General features: G+C 36.6%; 1 protein-coding gene across 3 annotated transcripts in view; it reads left to right on the forward strand.

Moving 5' to 3' along the window:
• Positions 1 to 19048, forward strand: part of GABRA4 (gamma-aminobutyric acid type A receptor subunit alpha4) — a 61583-nt gene that overhangs the window by 16703 nt on the left and 25832 nt on the right. For 2 of the 3 annotated variants that reach the window (XM_035004413.1, XM_035004412.1), the window contains exons 6-8: positions 2230 to 2373; positions 3220 to 3372; positions 9623 to 9882. In XM_035004413.1, the coding sequence (XP_034860304.1) occupies positions 2230 to 2373; positions 3220 to 3372; positions 9623 to 9882 (557 nt within the window). The remainder of the gene's footprint in view (positions 1 to 2229; positions 2374 to 3219; positions 3373 to 9622; positions 9883 to 19048) is intronic. The other variant, XM_035004414.1, reaches the window with a different exon arrangement.

Below are 19048 nucleotides of genomic sequence, written 5' to 3' on the forward strand. Positions count from 1 at the left end.
TAACGGGGAGGGGAGTAATTGAACAGTGTCTGTTACAAGCAGTCTTCTTTAAGGCAGATTTGAAAAAAAGTGAGAGAAGTTTCAGGGTTTCTTGAAATGACAAGGGCTGGATAATATCAGCTACACTGTTGGTATCAAAGTGGCTGAAGCATGATGAAAGCATAGGAGGAGCTATGGGCTGATACACAGACAGAGCCAGATAATATATCACCTTGCAGACAGCGTTAAGGAGTTTGGATTCTATTGTAAATGCTATAGAAAGCCCTTGGAAGGTTTTACTAGGGGATTTGGCATTCTTTGACATTTTACAACTTCATTTCAGCTTTTCTATGGAGAATGGATTGTAGGGAGGTTAGGGTAGACGCAGAGAAGAGTTGGAGGCTATTGCTTTAGTACCATCAAAGATGGCAGTGGCTTAGACAAGGATGGTACTAGAGGAGAAGTTGTGAGGTAGATGAATTGGGCATATTTTGAGGAAGTAAAGGCGAGAAGGTGAAATGAATAGGTAGAAAAGAATATGGAATTCTTTTCCCCTAAGCTTCCTTCTCTGAGATGGCAGAAAAATGAGGTTGCTTCTTCTAAGGCCTGCCGCAAATATTTGATTCAATCAGAATCTACCAAAAATAGGTGCTAGCTTTTATTATTGCTTCAGATCCTTAGTATACCGATTGTGAAACTTTTGCCTGCTATTACCATTGCTCACTGCTTAACTTGATGAGAATTGGCTGTCACCCTTCTTTTACAACCCCTAGTAATCACAGTATTCAGTGAGCTAAGTTAATTCTAGAGAGAGTCATTTGCTCCCTAACCAGTGACTTAATGAGAGAAGATTTAAAAAAAAAATACACAGACAGAAAGGGCCATCTCACTGGGGGCAGAATTAAAACCCATTGGTACTGTAATAATTTAAAATTTCCCCCAAGATAGTTCTTATCTATGGGAAGTTCTTTCCCATGCAGCCCCCTCTGGTTCCCATACACAGCACTCTTCCTAGTGACTTGAACATAGTTGATACTCAATCAGGGTTTGTGCTAAATAAAGAAATCACTCTTTGGAAGTTGAATTTTGGGGTTAGGAATTAAGAAGAGAGACACCTTTTGATTGCCTTCACCCATTTTGCCCACGCCCCCATTTCCTGCCTGAAATATTGAATCGTTAAGAGCAAGGTTATTTTATCAAGGTAGAATAGCCAAGAGAAGGATACCTGATTTAGAATATCAAGGGCAGGAACATAGTATTCGGGGTCTTTTAAATGTCTACTGCTAAATGGCAAAACAAGCCTAAGAGTTCGTTTTGTGAAATCATTTGTAAAATGATTTCCCTAGGTATCAGCTCCTTTGTAGAATTAAGCAATTTCACTGAGGACCTACTGTGCTCTAGCCATTTTAGGAAGGTTTGTGGAGGGAACCAATTCATCATGGTTCTTTTGGGCTTCCTTGTGTGTGAGCCAAGCTATCTGTTGTGGGTAGACTGGTAAGGCAAGCAGCTGGCTTCCATTCGAATTCAACACGGAATAATAGAAAATGGGCTTAAATTGCCGCTGGGAGGGATTTGTTGAAGACGGAAGGGAAAATGTCCTGATTGTAAGAGTTGAAAGGTAGCGGAACTGGTTGTGTAATTATACTCCCTGGAGAGCTTTACGAACAGCAGAACCAGTTGTCCCTGCAGAATGGTTCCCAAACAACATGGGTGTTGCCCAGAGGCAGCCTGGAATAGGTGACCCCGGAAGAGCTCTCCCAACAGTAGGATTTGGTTTGGGTTTGGGTTTTATTGTTGTATTATTATAGACAGCATCTGGTACATTTCTAATTGGCAGAACAGCCTTGGGATGGAAGAAGTCAGTATTGGTCAAGCATTAGAATTGAGTTAGAGTGGGAGGAAATATTTTTTTTTGGTGGAGGAGCATGATTTCTGTTTTTCAACTGCTTATCCTATTAGTATGGAAGCACATCCAAGTGCACTGATGCATATATAACATTTAAGTTGCCTTAGTTTTAGTCTCTCCTTCTCCAATCCTTTGACATAAAAACAAGAAATATGCTGAGTTGCAAGGCTTTTCATTTAATCTCTACAGTTTTCTAAATATTAAGCATGTTTGAGTAAATCATAATGATTATTGTTTCCTTTTATTCCATCTTTCTTGAACATGTGTAATATTCTTAAGTGTTGACCGTCAGTCCTGATGAAAAAGGACCATTAAGTCTAATCACATTCTGGGCTCTCATTCAGATGCATATCCGAAGAGTGAGATGATTTATACCTGGACAAAAGGTCCTGAGAAATCAGTGGAAGTTCCAAAGGAGTCTTCCAGCTTAGTCCAATATGACTTGGTGGGGCAAACTGTATCAAGTGAAACTATCAAGTCCATTACGGGTGAGATGCTTAACGATTAAAGTCAATATGCTACTTGGCATTAATTTTCTAGCCTGCAAGTGGGATTGAAAACCACGTTTTGGGATTTGAGTCTTCTGAATCTTGGACTTCACAGTCTGAGAATAAGGCCACAGCTTTCCTAAGTAACTTTCTTAATATGTCGCTTTCAGATGTCACATTAAAAATATTTATCAATAGTTCCCAGAAATCTTATAGTTTGTTTCCCTTATTAGCTTTTTAGATTTTTGTCTAAATGCCCATAAAAGATGCTTGAACTCAGGGATGTTATAAATGGCTCTATGTTATACGTTTCTCTTTGTATTTTTCTTCATATGTATAACATTTAGAAATACAGCTCTTTCCTAAAACTAAGGCAGTAAGACAGCCTCTCTCAAAGCATATATGTATATGTAACGTATACCTGAGTATTTCAATTCTTTCCAAAATTAAGCTTTAGATTTTCAAGTGTATGTATCTCCATTTTTTCTAGTGATTTTCCATAAAAGTGAGGTCTAAATTCTGCTTTTACAAAATGCTGAAATTGAAGGCTAATCGCTTTCACAGTACCAGATCTTTAAAATAGAAAACACTGCAAGAATTTTTAAAAAGTTGTAGCTTAATTTTGTTAAATTGCTTAACCACTATATAGAACAAAAGTGTTTTTCTGCGTAATGATGTTCAATATCATTTCCTCCTTAGGAGCTATATGTTTCTCAGCTTGCTTGCAATGCACAACAGATCATTCTTTGTCTGAAATACTGTTTGTTAGTCTGAAATATGATTATGAAGTCATTGACTAATTGCCTGCGTAACCAATAATACATTTTCCTCGTGTTTTATTTGTAGGTGAATATATTGTTATGACAGTTTATTTCCACCTCAGACGGAAGATGGGTTACTTTATGATTCAGACATACATTCCATGTATTATGACAGTGATTCTTTCTCAAGTTTCGTTCTGGATAAACAAGGAATCAGTTCCAGCTAGGACTGTATTTGGTAAGTGCAATTCATTTCGTGGGTATTTTTGTTTGCGTTATATTTTGATCACGATGCACAGGAATAGCTCTTAGACGTCATTTTTTTTCTAAGAAAATATTAAACAGTAATATGTCAAGCTGTATGGAGAAAAGAATCACATAGCTTTCTTTCTTTTTTCTTTTTTTTTCATAAACTTTCATTTTTACCCAGCCAATACAAATAAGGTTTGAGGGGATATAGGTAGGCTATCCCTTCCTTTGGGGCCTCATCGTATTTCCCTTCTTGAGACCAGGCAGATCAGACCAGGTGGGAATCTGGGTATGATTTCACTTTTCGTGATATTCTTGGGCTCCTACCTTAATGCTGTGTAGTTGAATTAAAATCATATCTAGGTGTTAAAATGCAATGCACTGGGAACTTAAAATAAAACAAATAAAAGTCATGGCTGAATGAATATGAAAGCCTTAGAATAATTTACCTTTTAATGAAGAGGAACAAAATGCCAGTGGTTTAAATGCATCGAGTTGGATGGCATTATATGCTTAGTTGATTAGCTCATTGTTATATTTTATCTCCATCTTTTCTTTTCTGAACACAGGCATATTTTCTTCTTTTTGTTTTTATAGTGGCTTCCTATATATCATATTCTTAACTATATGAGGTCCAGAGCACATCAGTTTTAAATTTTTAGCTGTGAACAAGTCTTCTGTATATCAGCCATGCTTTTGAATAATACAATTTGTTATAATGGTATTTATTCAATTTAACATATTTCTCTATTCTTTTTCTATTGATGGTGAGTAGCAAAAGCATTCAGTAGTAGGATAAGAGGGAAAATGTTCACAGTTGGTCTGGACTGGAGGTACAATCCTCACAAGAGATGTTACTCTTCCTTTGCTTTTTCTAGTTGGTAGGATCAAAGCCATGATATAATATCCATTTTCACACAACAGTAGGAGGGATGCTGGTGAGAAGAAACTGGGGGAAGTGGGAACTTCTCATCCCGCTTCCCCATCCTTATAGAGAACTGATCAGGTGTTTTAGTGTCCTCAATGCCTCTGAACATGAGGAAATTTTCCATAGACATCTGCACCACCCCCCTTAATCTTAGGTTTACTCAAGAACCCTACTGGGGAAACTATTACAGAAGGGTCAATGCTGGGGGCAGGGTATGACCCCAGGAGGGCAGCAAGCGGGTCTCATGGCACTACTTACTTCATAGAGTTGTGAGGGTTCAATTAAAGAATAACTGCACATTGCAAGTGTTGAATAAATTTTACCTATAAAAATGGGTGTAAAAATGAAAGAGCAAATAACAAATCTAAGCTTGGGACTATAATAGATTGGGGTTTGAAACCGGAATCTGGCACTTATTTTCTCCATCCGTATACATCTCCATCTTAATGCATCTCTCCTTCATAGACTGGTGAGGAGTTAGACTGATTTTCAGTACTTATCCCAGGGCACATGGTGCACTTAGTACGTATTCGTTACTCTCTCTCGTACTTCTCTCACATGGAGGAGATTTATTTTGTTGCGACTTGGCTTCCTTGATTTTTAATTGCTTTTCAAGGAAAACACTTACTGTTATTGCATAATACCTGGCACTCTGCTAGGTCCTTTATGCTCCTTACCTCATCTAGTGTGTATAGTAGACTTGGGTCTTTACATATCACGTTCAGAGTCAGCCTGACGGGGCAGGAAGTCCCTGCGGAGGCTGAGCACAGACCAAACTCCCTTCACTTTCCCTGGCACAAATCATACCAATATTTCAGGAATTATTATCAGAAAATAAAAATAAAACCGCTGATACACATATTATCATCTTTTCTCCATGACCTTAAAGACTATCTAGAGCAGAAAATATTGACCCATCCTTTGTGCATCTGATGAAGAGGCAATAGTGTCTTAATACAGATTCTGCAGCCAGGCAGCCTCGGTTCTAACCACAAGGTCTACCACCGATTTGCTGTAAACCGCCAATGAGTTACTTCTGCTCATTTCCTCGTGTGTTGCAACAGGATGAATTGTTGTACCTACTTCATAGGGTTTCTATGAGAATTAAACTGAATTAATTTGGATAAAGCACTTGGAACAAAGCCTATCACACAATACATTTTATTTAAGTATTTATTATTATAATAGTCCGTGCTACCATCTACCAAGAATCACTACTTGATACTATAATATGAATGTCCCCTGTATTTTATAGCTATTGTGATTGTTTGATAAGCTTCAAAAGCTTTTTTGGTTGAATACAAACCGGTAGCCACTGTACTATCTCACTTGTCCCCCAAACAATAGAAATTTCCAGTGGTGTGGAGAAGGATAACATTGATTACATTAGTACCCACCAACATCTCCAACAGCTAAGACACTGTAAGGAAATTAAGTGGCATGTAGCAAGGATACTGGTAGTACTACTAATAATGATGATAAGATTTACCATCTTATGTAATCTTCACAATAACTCAGCAACGTAGGTGTTATTAGTTTTTCACAGATAAGGAAAATAACTCAAAGAAATCAAGAAACTTGTATAAAGTCACATACTTACAAATGATGGACCCAGGACAATTTCTGTCTAACTTCGAGAACCCTGCCATTTCTACTCTGCCGTTCTGTCTTCACAGGAAGTATGAGGATGTGGGCATTTGTGGAGTATTCCAGAGCTTCTGAGTGAGATTGATGGATGTGTGCTGAAGATAATTCGTGGGTAGCTTTTTCCATTTGAACTGTGACATTTGCCTATCTTGTGCTCGTGTGCCAAGATGTTGGTTTTGATTGACCAGGGAAATTATGCACAACAATTGAGTCTTCAAAGACCTAAGATGTATCAGAATGGTAATTATTAAACTGTTCATTGAGGCACTGAGATGGCATTTTCCTAAGGAAGTTAAGTTTTAAGTATTTGGGGAACATTAGCAATCTATTGCATATGAGCTTTAAGTAAAAAATTAATTTTGGACTAGTATTTCTTTTCCCTAATTTTCATTTCCCTCTTCACTCTGGGAGAGTATATGTTGGATCAGGGATGTCACTAGAGATCATGGAAAAATAGACTCTCCTCTTCTCCCCCCCCCAAATTAATTAGTGTAAATATGAAAAGCAGAGTGTGATAAATTCTCTCCAAAGGCCTTCTATCTGCAAAATTGTATGCCTTTAAGTCTTGTAATTATTCCAGTATAGTAAAATGTTAAACCAGAGTAAATGCCAGCTGGCATATCTAAATCATTACTAGTTCATTTTCTTGGAGTGGCCAGCCAAAAATTTACTCTTGAGCACAGTCTTAGCCTACTCTTACACGTCCTCTCCCAGCTCCTGGGCCAGCCAATATGGTACATATTCAGCATTATAAAAGCAGGTACTGGCATCAATACTTGAACATGTCAAAAAAAATTCTATGGTTGTTGAAATGTTTTCAGGGTAGATGCCAATTAAGCCATTTAGAGCAGATGCACTGTCTTCCTAGATGCAGAGGAAGCATGTCTCCTTATCTGAAGGGTTGGCTTCTGTTTGCTACTCTTTTGGTGTTTATTTAACCAAATGCTCTGTCTAAAAACAGCTGTAAGAAGCACATTCCTGTCATGCTAGCGCTTTCTTTAAGTTTGACCACAAGGTGGAGAAAATTTTTTGTCTAAAAGGACGGCAACACTTAGCCAATTGTTTATACAGGTTACTTGCCTAACTTTGCCAACAGTCATAAGATATGAACCATAATATTTGAAGGGCTCTTTTACAAACTTTCAAATCAAATTGACTCAAACCAGTGAAAGAGAAGTGGAAAGTGGCCACATATTTTTTGCATTTATGTCCGTAGCATCATTTAACATCTTCATGAACTTGGTGATCTACCCTCCTTAGTGATCAGGAAGTAATTTTGGGATTCAAGGCTCAATAATTGCATTAATATCCTGCTTGCTTAGCACTGATAAGGGAATTTCTTCACATGACAGCAGGAGATGAAGACCACTACTTCAAGTCTGCAGGAGAAATTGTTCTGGTACCAAAAAAAAAAAATGTTCAAAGCAACCTGAGAAATCCTAAATCGCTTATATTTGAGTTTGAGTTTTCCTTTTTGGTTATCACATTATTCTGAGTTCTGAGTAGTATTCTTATTTAGGCTGCACTGTTCACATTTTATTTCCAAGTGCTTTCAGCATAATTTCTGTGATAGTAGAGGAAATATACACAAAGAAGTTGTAGAACAGTTTTGAATTCTTAATAGGCCATTAAACCTTAATTTTTATGAATAAGAAGAAAAACTTTGATTTATCTTCAAACTTTGTAGCTAGAATTTTCAGTTAATTTACATCTCACAGGCAGTATGGGAATGCTGCCATTTTTCTGAGATCAAATGGAGACCTAAAAGTTTTAGGATTTCTTTCTGGAATGAAGTCCAATAAATTCACAGTACTCCATTTTCGTAGCTATTTCAATATCTCCATATTTGACCCAGCAAACATTTAAAAATCTGTTTTAGATGAATAAATTCTAAAACATCACACTTTTTTTCTTTAAAAAGGGAATACAACCAAATCCTCAAGTTTCTTCCTCTGTAGAGTTTATGGAATATTTTTAAAAGATCTATAGCTTATACACTGCACAGTTGCTCTAATTTTTTATTTTCTAAACATTGACAATTCAGAAGGGACTGGAGAAGAAATGGATTGGTGAGGAGGTGAAAAAATGAGTTTTTATTTACTATGCATTTATCATGTATCCAGCATTATATGAAGTATGGTAAATCCTGAAGCAGTGTTAGACATTTCTGCCCTCAAGGAAGCTACACTAAATTAGGTTGTGGAGACAGGCCTACATGCATGGAACAATTAGGGAACAAGGCAGAATATAATTAAATGCTGAGTTGAGGAGACAATATAATTTCTCCCTAATTTCAAATATTATTATTCTATTAGTCTTGCATGGGGCTCGCTATCTCTTCAGTTTGACATGTTATTATTTGGCTTTTGGTGAAGGATTGACATGGATTGGAGTATATAGTTTAGGTGCCTTTTTCATCATCATCATCATCATCCTCACCATCTTCAATTCAGGAACAATTCTGGACATTATATACAATGAGTTTTTTATTTATTTTTTTAAAGATTTTATTTTATTTATTTGATAGAGAGAGAGAGCACGCACAAGCAGGGGGAACGGCAGAGGGAGAGGGAGAGGCAGACTCCCCACTGAGCAGGGAGCCCAATGCAGAGCTCCATCCCAGGACCCCGGGGTCAAGACCTGAGCTGAGGGCAGAGACTTAACCAACTGAGCTACCAGGTGCCCCTAGAATGAGTTTAAATGGATATAGTAAATTCTCACAGAAATCTCCAAAGCTTAACTAGATAACATAGATTATATATGCAGATAGACAAAGATACACAAAGAGACAACTATTAGCATCCTTAAATAACAGTTCTCTATAGCTCCAGTGGCAAGTGGAATTTTTCCACTGAGAATGGGGGCTAACCTTTTTTTCAGGTGGAAGAGAAGGCTTCCCCAGAGATGATATTCTTCAGAAACCTATTGATGAAAGAGAAGTACCTCTATTCTTGTTGCAAAGATTTTCCTGCCTACCACAAACTGATGCACGGTAGATGTCCAGTATTTTTAAAACCAAATTATTCTAGAAATCTATTTTTTCCAGAAATATACCTCTATTGCTTTTTATAAATGAAGCTCTTTCACAACTAGATTATTATTTTATTATTATCTTAATTCAATAGGTAATATTCAGTTATAAGTATCTATGATTCATGATTTTTCTGGTCACGATTCTCCATAGCAATGGGCCATGCCTATCCCAGAAATTCTGATGATCCAAATGACGGTGCTATCAACCTCTCACTCCTGGTTGAGAATCAGTGCTTCATGAGTCACACTTCCTGTTAGGTGTATGTGTTGACTTTCTCAGGTATGTTGGCTCAGATACTAACACCAGTCCAATATATGATAGGTGCTGCATATACTTGTAATCTTTATAGCAAACCCAATAGGTAAGTATCAAATGAAGCCCAATGAGTTTTCCTCACTTGGTCCAAGTCACACTGAGCCAACGATTAGAAGGATTTTAATGATATCTGTCTCTTACTTGAAAACCTGTGATAATTTCACTGAACCCCTAGGGTTTGACTCTTCCATCAAAGATGGTTTGAGATATTGTGAACTTTGTTACCCCTCCCCCTCCGAGTCCCGAGGTTTGTTGGTTTGTTTGCATAGAAGTAATGGTAAAGCATTTTGTCTCTTTGCTCTTTTGCTTCTGAAGGAATAACCACAGTCCTCACCATGACCACACTGAGCATCAGCGCACGGCATTCTTTGCCCAAGGTGTCCTACGCTACTGCCATGGATTGGTTCATAGCCGTCTGCTTTGCTTTCGTATTTTCCGCCCTTATTGAGTTTGCTGCTGTCAATTATTTTACCAATATTCAAATGGAAAAAGCCAAAAGGAAGTCCTCAAAAGCCCTCCAGGAAATACCAGTGGCTCCCGTGCAGAGAGAAAAGCCTCCCGAAGCACCTCTGCAGGTATCTGACTTAATCTCCTTCAGTTGAAGATTTCAGCTTTTTGGTCAGATTTGCATTGCCAGGGGAAACACTGAGAATTCGAAAATCCCAATAATAATTTGTAAGTCATTTAAAATCCAGAAAAATAGAAAAGGACACTTGTAAATGTAAACTTTAAAACTATGATTAATGACCTAAAAATCAAATGGGTCCAGATGAGCTAGATTTATGTGGAACTAGTTGTTTGAAACCTCCTGTCAGAATTAAGAGGTTTTTTTTTTTTAAAGATTTTATTTATTTATTTGAGAGAGAGAATGAGATAGAGAGAGCATGAGAGGGGGGAGGGCAGGCTCCCCGCTGAGCAGGGAGCCCGATGCGGGACTCGATCCAGGGACTCCGGGATCATGACCTGAGCCGAAGGCGGTCGCTCAACCAACTGAGCCACCCAGGCGCCCCAGAATTAAGAGTTTTTGACTGGGGAAAAATCTGATGTCTACTATTAAGAGGAACTTGTGGATAAGTTTGAGTGGGTTGATCAGTCATTTTAGTGGAGTTCATTGAACAAAGTAAAGCAGTGGTTCTTGACGTGATCCCACATTAGAACTATCCCATGGGGCCTGGTGGAGCCCTTGTATTAAACAAGGAAATGAAACCAATAAACAAGAAGACCCATAGTTGTAGCTGACGTACACCAAAGATGAAGCATTATTGTCCTAAAGGGACAGACCTAAGAGGATGTAAAAATCTAAGACTACTGTAATTTACGTTGGGCACATCAGTGATTCTGTGATTAAAGAAAAAAAGTTCTAAAGTAACGTTTTCCTCATGGACTCCAGTTGTACAAAAATAGCAAGATCTTCATGTGAAAACAGGTAAGCAAACGGACAGCTACTCCTCCTCCTCTCCCGCCTCCATCTCCCCCTCCTCCTCCACTATCTCTTTCTTTCTTAATCTCACTCTACTCAGCTTCCTCTTGAATCAGCAGACAAGTGTCTGTGGTCCCTAATCCAGAGCCTTGTAGTTGCCACAAGTTGTGGTCTAACACTCTTTTGCCCAAATCAAAGTATATATAAATGATCAACTTTATTGTCTGTAGATAATAACTCATGCCCTTATTTGTCAAACCATTCACTCATTCCTTTATTTTTTTTGTTAAACTCATTCAACAAATACACATCCAATGCCAACCATGCAAGAGACTCTGTTTATGGGCTGGGAATCCACAGTGTACATACCCCCATCCCCGGCCCTGCCCTGCAGCAAATATCCTGCTCTGTGGGGCTTACATTTAAGCGTGTAGGATGAGGAAAGGGAGACAGATGATTTAAAGAACGTAACTAATGAAACACGTGGCGTGTTAGATGGTGACAGTGGTAGGGCTGGTAGTGGTGGTAGAGCTGAAGCCCCTAAGAGGAAGGACCGACGTGCTGGGGGTTGTGAGAGGCAGGTGGTGTGGGACGTCCTCCTCCGCAGGAAGATGGCAGCAGAACAGATTAGGTTAGATGCTCACGCCCGCGGGAATTAACTGGTCAGGGTTCAACAGTCTACAACTCTTGCAGAGCTCTGGGCACTGGTTCTCCAAGAAGAGCATGTGAGCAGGTAGGGGTATTACTGCCCTTCCCATTAAGTCAATTTTGATAGTTTACATTTTCTTCTAGAAGAACCCATTTCACAAGATTTTCAAAATCATTAGAAAGGATTTTGTACACTCTTTTCAGTGGGAAAAAAAATGATTATCTGCAGTTTTATTCCTTTCCCGTTCCTTATGGATAAACTTATGCCCCCTCTGCCTTTGATTGTCGTTTTAATTGCTTTGCTCTGTTGTGTTGAGAACTTGGTAGAAACATTCTACTTACTGCTCCTTTCCAAAAAAAAAAAAAAAAAATTAAGTCTTGGGTATTTATTTATTTATTTATTTATTTATTTATTTATTTATTTTACTGCTTCTGTTTTCTAATTACTGATGTGTGATTTATTTTATTTCTTTCTGCAGGTTAATTACGTTACTCTTTTTCTAGTTTCTTGAGTTTAGTTCCTCTAATTTGTTTTCACTGTTTCTTATTTAATAATGAAGATTCCTTTATTGCAATGAGCTGTATTACATACAGCTTTGGCCATAGTTCATAACTTTTGATACATATTATCATAATTATTTGCTAAATATTCAACAATTACATGGCTGATTTTCTCTATAAGCTAAGAATTATTTGGAAGATAATATTAAAATTTCGAAAGTGGATTTGACTTGTTTATCTAACTCCACTGTATTTCTAGTTGTATCACATTGTATTCAGAAATGTTACCTGCACAAATGTAAACATTATTCACACTTTCATTGTGCTGTGAATTATGTTAAAAGCTTATAAACGTTTGATGGCAGTTTGAAAGAAGTTGATTTGTAGCTATTAAATCAATTTTACTTAAAACATTATTATTTCATCCATCTAATAAATCACCTCTTGTCTTCTTGATCTTTCAAACACCAAGAAAGACACAGAGAGTTCTCCCACTGATAGGAGATTTGTGTTAAATTTTTTTCATATTTTGACTTTTTTTGTTTTATACACTTTGATACTCCGATATGCAACACCTAAAGATTCATAACTGCTCTGTTTTCATATTAGTCTATGTATTTAATCATAAAATAACCTTTTTTTTTGTCCCATGTAATACCTTTTCCTTTGAATTCTCTTTGGTCTGATTTTAATGTTTTTTGTATTCTTTCTTAATATTAACTTTTGTAATATATTTTTACTACTAAATTCCTTATTCTTTATTTTCTCATGGACTTTAGAAGCTATATGTCATATCTTTATTTCACTAGTGATTAACTTTTAAGTTTTAAGACAACATATTTCTACTAATGATTTTCTAATAACATTGAAAAGTATAAAAACATAACGACTCTCCCATGTAGCTATTAACTTCTCCCAACCCCAGGATTGCTGAAGTCCAGAGATTCTGGATTTGGAGACATATTATATACATATTTTTTCTATTTATAGTGAGTTGTTATAGTTCTCTTTTCATTTTTTTTGCAAAGTGAACTTGCACTAGTGCTGTAATGGAATATTATAAATACTTAAAAGTACCACTTAATCAGAATAAAGCTAATGTCCAAAGGTGGGAAGAGGACCGATAATCTTCTGTTCGCTCCTTTAAACGTATCTCTTGGATGGAACTGTTGCCATTGCCAGTAAATCTCAATTGAACAAATGCAATGGGCTAAGTCCACTCTGATTCAGTAACTCCTCTTGGCAGGATGGGGCACAACCTGTGTGCAAATGACATAACCCAATGTCAAGAAAATTAATTTGTTTATGAGGGCATAGATTCATAGTATTTAAGGGTGGGAAAGAAATCTAGTCAAAATATACATCAGAGGCTTCATGTCCTCTACAATGTTTGACTATGTATGTATAATAACTCAGATCTCCACAGCAGTTTACTTGAAGACTATGTGTGTTCTAAAGACAGTGATTAATAGGTTAGCTCACCCATCCTCCTAACTCCAGATTCCCACCAGAGCATAGCTGGCTTTGGAGTGTCAGTTGTCAGTGAATGGCTTCAGTATCAAGTTCAACTTTGAAGGTTGAGAACACATTAAAATTGAGAGAGGGAGGGAGGATTTGGGGGGAGGGACAGAGAGAGAGAGAAAGAGATAGGGAGAAGGAAATTTAGAAGGGGAAAGATTGTGTTAAGAGCAAAATTTTAAAACATATTATTGGAAGGAAATATTCTAAGAATATATAAGGTTTGGAGTTTCAGTAGAGATTCTAATCAGACAGCTGAAATTTGCTTATTCAAATATGTATTCCAGCTTGTATGGCTGTTTACTTATTTGAATGGTGCTGCCTTTGTTTAAAATGTGCTTAAACTCCTTATTTGGAATTGCCCTGAGAGTCTACATGACATTTGGTAATTCAAAAGTCCTTTGGGTAAGGTACCTAGTGGTTTGATTCATTGTCACCATATGTGACCTGTGGACTGTTAATGGCCTGGCAAAGGTTTATGGTGACCATTTGTATTCTTTGGGAATTGGAATGTTTATGGTTTATGGAATATTCATGAAGTGAGGAGAAAAGGCGGATTGGCAGAATCTAAGGGCAGCTGTGGGCAGCTTGAATATGTCTTTGGGCATCTCAAGAGGCAAAGCAGCTGTTCTGCTTCTCTACTCAGCATTACCTTAATTCTGCCTTTGATTCTATCCTTCCAACACTTGAGTTAAGCTTCATTGTTGGGGCTGTACCCTTCCATATACTTACTACTTTTGAGAGTATCTATTCTCTCACTGATGCAGGTGATTTGGATTAATAGGCTGGTTTAGAAAATAAATAACTATTAAAAAAAGGAATATTTCTTAAAATCATATTTTAAAAAATCATTTGAAAATATATCTTACAGTCCTTGTTCAGTTAGAAAGTATGCATTTATGAGTGTATGTTGTATCTTGTGAAAAAAATCCAGTGATATAATGACTAAAGTTAATTGGTCTCTTAAATTGTGTCAGGTACTATGTGATATGCTTTCCATGCGTTACTTAATTTCAAGGTCATGATAACTATTTCACAAATGAAGAAACTGAGGTTGGCAGTTGTTAAGCGATGTACTCAAGAAATGGTAAACCCAATATTTAAATTAATTCAGCTGTATCTGAATGCAGAACTTGTTCTCTTTTATTAGAACTCTGTTTTATAGTATTTAATTTATGATATACCTATAAAGAATAGAGAGTAGAACGTGTATATTATATACATGCATAAAATGATCAGCCCAACAGTCTTGTTCATATTTCTATAAATAAATGACAATAGCAAAATATTCTGAACACTCTTAACATGTCAGTTAACAAGAACTTTTGCAGACATTCAAGCCTTAATGATGGATTAAAAATGTTGAGTGATGGAAATGGAGGGTGAGATGGTAGTGGCATCATTCTCTAGAACAGAGAAGAGCAGTGAACCACCTTTAATTAAGAAGCTAATTAGTAAAAAAAAAAAAAAGAAGCTAATTAGTTCAAGTTTAGATAGTGGCAGTTTCCATAGCAGGACATTTTCTCCCTTCCCACAATAGTGATGATTTTCTTTTTTCAAGCTGCAAATGCATACTTCTCCACTGCATACCTTTCCTTTCCCATCTACCTAATTTCTTTGTTTCCTTTTCATTGTAACTATTCTTCCTGGACTTCTCAATTTTAAAATGTTTGTAGATTCTTACAAGGATATTTGTAAAATTAAAGAGCTATTTGCTCTACTTAGAGTCTTAAGAAAAAGATGATATATAAATATATAAACAATTCAAGGTGCCTCTTGGATTCAATAATTTAAGTGCACTCATGAGAATCTCCTTTTTTACTATCCATTCTTCAAAGTCAAACTCAAGCCTTATTTCCCATGTGTGACTCATTCTGAGTGGGTTTAAGGATCTCCAGGACATGGTCTCAGGGATTCACATATACAAAATGGGGGTGCTAATGGAACCTACTGGAAAGGCTTATCTTGAGGGTTAAATAACATCGTATGTGTCAAGTACATAGTACAAGTGTAATGCCCAGTAAATAATTGTGTGATTATTATTATCCTTTATTTCTTGAAGCATCTTCAACATTTAAACTATGTATCACAAAATTTATCATTTATAATATCCTGAAGTATTTTGCATAAGTAAATTGTTTCATATATTACTGCTATATTTACCTAGCTTAGGTGGCGAGCTCCTTAATAAAAGTGATTATGGTTTCATTCTGTTTCCTCACACAGCACATTGAATGGTGTTTAATAGTTACAGTTTATTGATGGATTATAATGAGTCAACTCTAGGAATTGGACAACGGGAAATGTGGTGCCTCTGAAATTACATAAATATCAACCGTGTCCAAAAACAATTGTATTTTATGTAAAATTCTTTCTCACCAAAGTAAATGTGAACATCAAACAGATGTTACGTAGTGAGCTAGAGCTGAGTCGCTGGGAGCATCTAGAACAGCGAATATTCAGTCTTAGCATTCTGAGACACACTGTTAACAGTTGAACTCAGCTAGTGGGCAGCAATGAAGAACTGAGAGGGATGCTTTGAAACAGATAAAACAAAACAAAAATCTCAGTAAATCACAAATGCAACTGTGCATTAGGAGGAAAGCCTCATTTGTTCTCCTTTGGTCATTTTAATCATATCACTTACACAGATGTCAATGACTATTAGCAACATCAGTGTTAAATACAATGATTTCCTAGCAGTTGGTAATACACAAGCTTCATTCCTTTGCAACAGGGTGTACAAACTAGGTCAGTTTCAGATTTTCATTTTAATCATTCTCAAAACTCCTCTTAGAAATGCTGTTCTTTAAATAGTTTAAGCTAACACACAGAAAACTTTCGTTTTTCCATTTGTCCATATTTCTTTCATTTCTTAGTTTAAAAATCTCTTTCCTTGGCAGTTTGAAAAAGGACATGAAGAAGTGCTGTCAGTTCACTTGACATTTACATGTGTTTGTGACAGTAGTTTAATGACATTCTTTAAATTTTACATAAATTGTACCTCCCCAAGCCCATACCTTGTTTCAGTACAGAATGTTCTTTAGTTAGTAATGCTCTTTAGGCAATGAGTAATTGCTTAATTGCACAATTACTAAACGGTATGATTTATGTCAAGAATAACAGAATTATGTTTCATTTTCAGCCACATTTTTTATCTTTTAGTTTTGTTACCTGTCTTCTGTAGATTCATGAGAAATTGTCATGTTGCTAATCCTTGAGAGCAAATCTAGTCATTTAACAAGTGTTTACCAAGCAACTGCTATGCACCTGTCACCATGCAGGGCACTGAGGACTCAAAGACAAAACTAAGGAGCATTGTCTAGTGAAGGAGAGAGGTTAGTAAGTAGTCTTGTGAGTTAGTATACTTAGTATATAGAAGTGTGTCTTGAGTCCTGGTTTTAGATTAATGCAAGCATACTTTTAGTAGTGGGAAATTACTCTCGAATCTTCACTGCTACCTCAGACCTGTCTGCTGAAATACCAATCTCTATATTCAATTACATATTGGGAACCTATTATATTTATGAATATTATGAAATACCTATTAAGTGTCAGTATGCTAGAAATACTGTGCTAACTCCCTTCATAGATATGAGGATAGTAGGGAGGACCAACATTCAATGATTAATTTCAAATAATTAAATGATGATTAATGTGCAGAATGCTGTGGAGAAGCAGAGAGGGTAGTGATAAGTTATATGACAGAGAATTACACTGAGACTTCACATTATTTTTTTGAAATGCAAAAAGTGACAAGTTAAGGGACATCACTCAAAATGACAAAAGGAGGAGAAGCAATCAGTTTTAATAGTTTATCAAAACCATATTGTGCATATTGGATGATTATTGGTAATAATATTGCATGGGAAGAAAAATGCCAACATTAGCATCATAATGAAATATGTAGTCTATTTCTTCCTCCAGAATGGGAAATGCCATAATTTTGATGCTGTATTAGGAAGGCTAGATATATTAGCCAGTGTTCAAGGAAAAAGTAAGGCATCTTATAAACCTTGGTTTATAAGGGTAGGGGGTGTGTGTGTGTGTGGTATAGATATAGATTAATAGTAAATCCATTCTTTTATTTTCTTGTGGTCTATATTTATAAATATCATGGCAAAGGGAGAAGCTGTGAAATGTATTTATGTAGTACATGGAATTTGGGGACATCGCATGTCATTACCATCATTATCATTGTTTTTACTGTCTACTATGTACCATATAGATGTGTGTGTGTGTATTTACCATATATGTGTGTGTGTATGTATATAATATATAGTGCTAGTTGCTTTATATGGGATATCTCTAATTTCTACAGTGAGTCCCAGGATGAATTGTTGTGTTGTTATACACATAATTTTATGGTTGAGGAAAATGATGTTTTGGAGACTTTCAGGTGCATGGTGCTGCAGTTCACTAGAGAAAACAAGGAGGCATAAAGGAATTGTGTCTCTACTCTCAGTTCTCCAGTGTAGCTTTAATCACACAAGCCAATGTTTGGGTTTGCACTCCTCTGTTAGATGGTGAAGTTAGGCAAGATTATATCTAAATTTCCTTCTAATTTTTTAAAAATATTTTATTTATTTATTTGAGAGAGAGAGAGAAAAAGAATGAGCAGGGGGAGGGGCAGAAGGAGAGGGAGAAACAGACTCCTCACTGAGCAGGGAGCCCGATGCGGGGCTCGATCCCAGGACCCTGAGATCATGACCTGAGCCGAAGGCAGATGCTTAACGACTGAACCACCCAGGTGCCCCTAAATTTCCTTCTAATTGAAAAATTGACATTCCTACAAACTCATTTACTCTCTATAAATAATGCCAGCTTGCTTTATATTCTTTAACATGTGCTTACTTTAGTAAACCTGATTAGAAGGAGGATGGTTCTTTTTGGGTTCATTGAATCAGATCAAAATAAATATTCAGGGAATTTTATGCTCACCTCTATAGTAAAGATCATACTGTTCCAATAACAATCAACTGATACCTTGTTATACCAAGTACCAGAGAGTATTTTAAGCATTTTACATATATTAACACATATAATTGTCACAGCAGTCCTGTCCTATCTTCATTCTAGCTGACGGATGAGGAAATTGAAGCATAGAGAGGCATAAGTGATTTATCCAAAATCATGCAGCTGCTAAGTAACCAAGCCAAGATTTAAATCCAGGTAATCTGGCTGCAAAGTTTAGGTTTACAACCCCTAGGAATTGTTGCCCCACAGTTAGAACCTGCTTGCACCACTGCTGACCCTCAGCTGTGCCTTACCACCACATACTCATTCCCCATCCCAATTCCAGGTTTCCTGAAGGCTGTATTAATGTTCACATTGTTGGAAGTGTAAGCCATACTTTGGAACTCTATCCTGTTTATAAATAAGCCCTGTCCATTAGCTAGTAGTTTCGTTTACATAGAAGCCAAAAATCATAGAAAATTAGTCACACTCCAAATCTCCAGCTTTGCATAAAACACATGGGTATTTTGTCAAGGCTAAAAATTATAAATTGATTTAGCACAGTCATTTCAACAAATTTTAGAGCAGTCCACCGTTTTCCCAATATTTGGCATTTTAAACATTTAAAAAAACATTCAAAAGTATTACTATTATTTTTTATTTGAAGTAACCTATCTTACATGTGTTGATATATTTAA

This window comes from Mirounga leonina, unplaced genomic scaffold, assembly GCF_011800145.1.
Source record: "Mirounga leonina isolate KUSES-001 unplaced genomic scaffold, KU_Mleo_1.0 Mir_129, whole genome shotgun sequence".
NCBI lineage: Eukaryota > Metazoa > Chordata > Mammalia > Carnivora > Phocidae > Mirounga > Mirounga leonina.